At 37.8% G+C, this 717-nt stretch overlaps 1 protein-coding gene across 1 annotated transcript; it reads right to left on the bottom strand.

The window, feature by feature from the left end:
* Nucleotides 1–498: 498 nt before the first annotated feature.
* On the bottom strand, nucleotides 499–717 carry LOC108047859. The gene is given in 3 exon segments (XM_017128246.2): nucleotides 499–540; nucleotides 543–611; nucleotides 613–717. Coding segments are annotated over 3 exon segments (216 nt in total).

Raw genomic sequence — 717 nt, 5'->3', positions numbered from 1 at the left:
GTTTTTCTGGTCCCCCCGCTATTGTTGTGCTCCATCCCCATTGAAATTGTTGCTGCAATTTCTTTCTCTGCAGCCTATTCTCATTCTTTATCAAATTTACCCACACACATGTGTGTGTTAACCAGGCGAGTGTGAGTGTGCTTTTTGCATACGTTTTTGATTTCTTCGTTTTGCCCTTTTTTCTGCTTTCAGATTCTGGAGGCTACCGATAGCACGGTGGTATATGAAATAATTTCAAAACTATGATTAAACTGGGTAAAAGAAAGCTGGATAAGAACTTATTAAAAATCTATGGACTTTTGGGCATTTCCCCAAGATCTTTAAGTACCATCACCTTCTGGTACCATAACATAGCATATGGCAGCAATGTTCATATGTTTAGAGATTAAAAATCCAACAAAATAATGTTTCTTAAATTCTACAACCACGTTTTTAGAGATTAAATTGTTAATTGTAACCAGATATCTAAATTTTGACCCACTGTTTTCGCACCGCTTACTATGAATGAGATTGGGTCTGAGCTTTTTCTTTCCCTTTTCCCCTATGCGCTTTTTTAACTTGTTCAAAACCACTTTATGATTTCTGCGTCCTTTTTTGTTGTTTTTTGCTGCCCTCCTTGTTGGTTGTTTTCCATAAAGATGATCCTCTCAGATCTTCCTGCAGCAGCAACAACAAAAGCTCTCCAAGGGAATTCAGCGGAATGAAACCGTAGCTCAT

This window comes from Drosophila rhopaloa, unplaced genomic scaffold (genome assembly GCF_018152115.1).
Source record: "Drosophila rhopaloa isolate 14029-0021.01 unplaced genomic scaffold, ASM1815211v1 contig_178, whole genome shotgun sequence".
In the NCBI taxonomy this organism is placed as follows: domain Eukaryota; kingdom Metazoa; phylum Arthropoda; class Insecta; order Diptera; family Drosophilidae; genus Drosophila; species Drosophila rhopaloa.
This window is presented reverse-complemented; position numbering and strand designations above follow the sequence as displayed.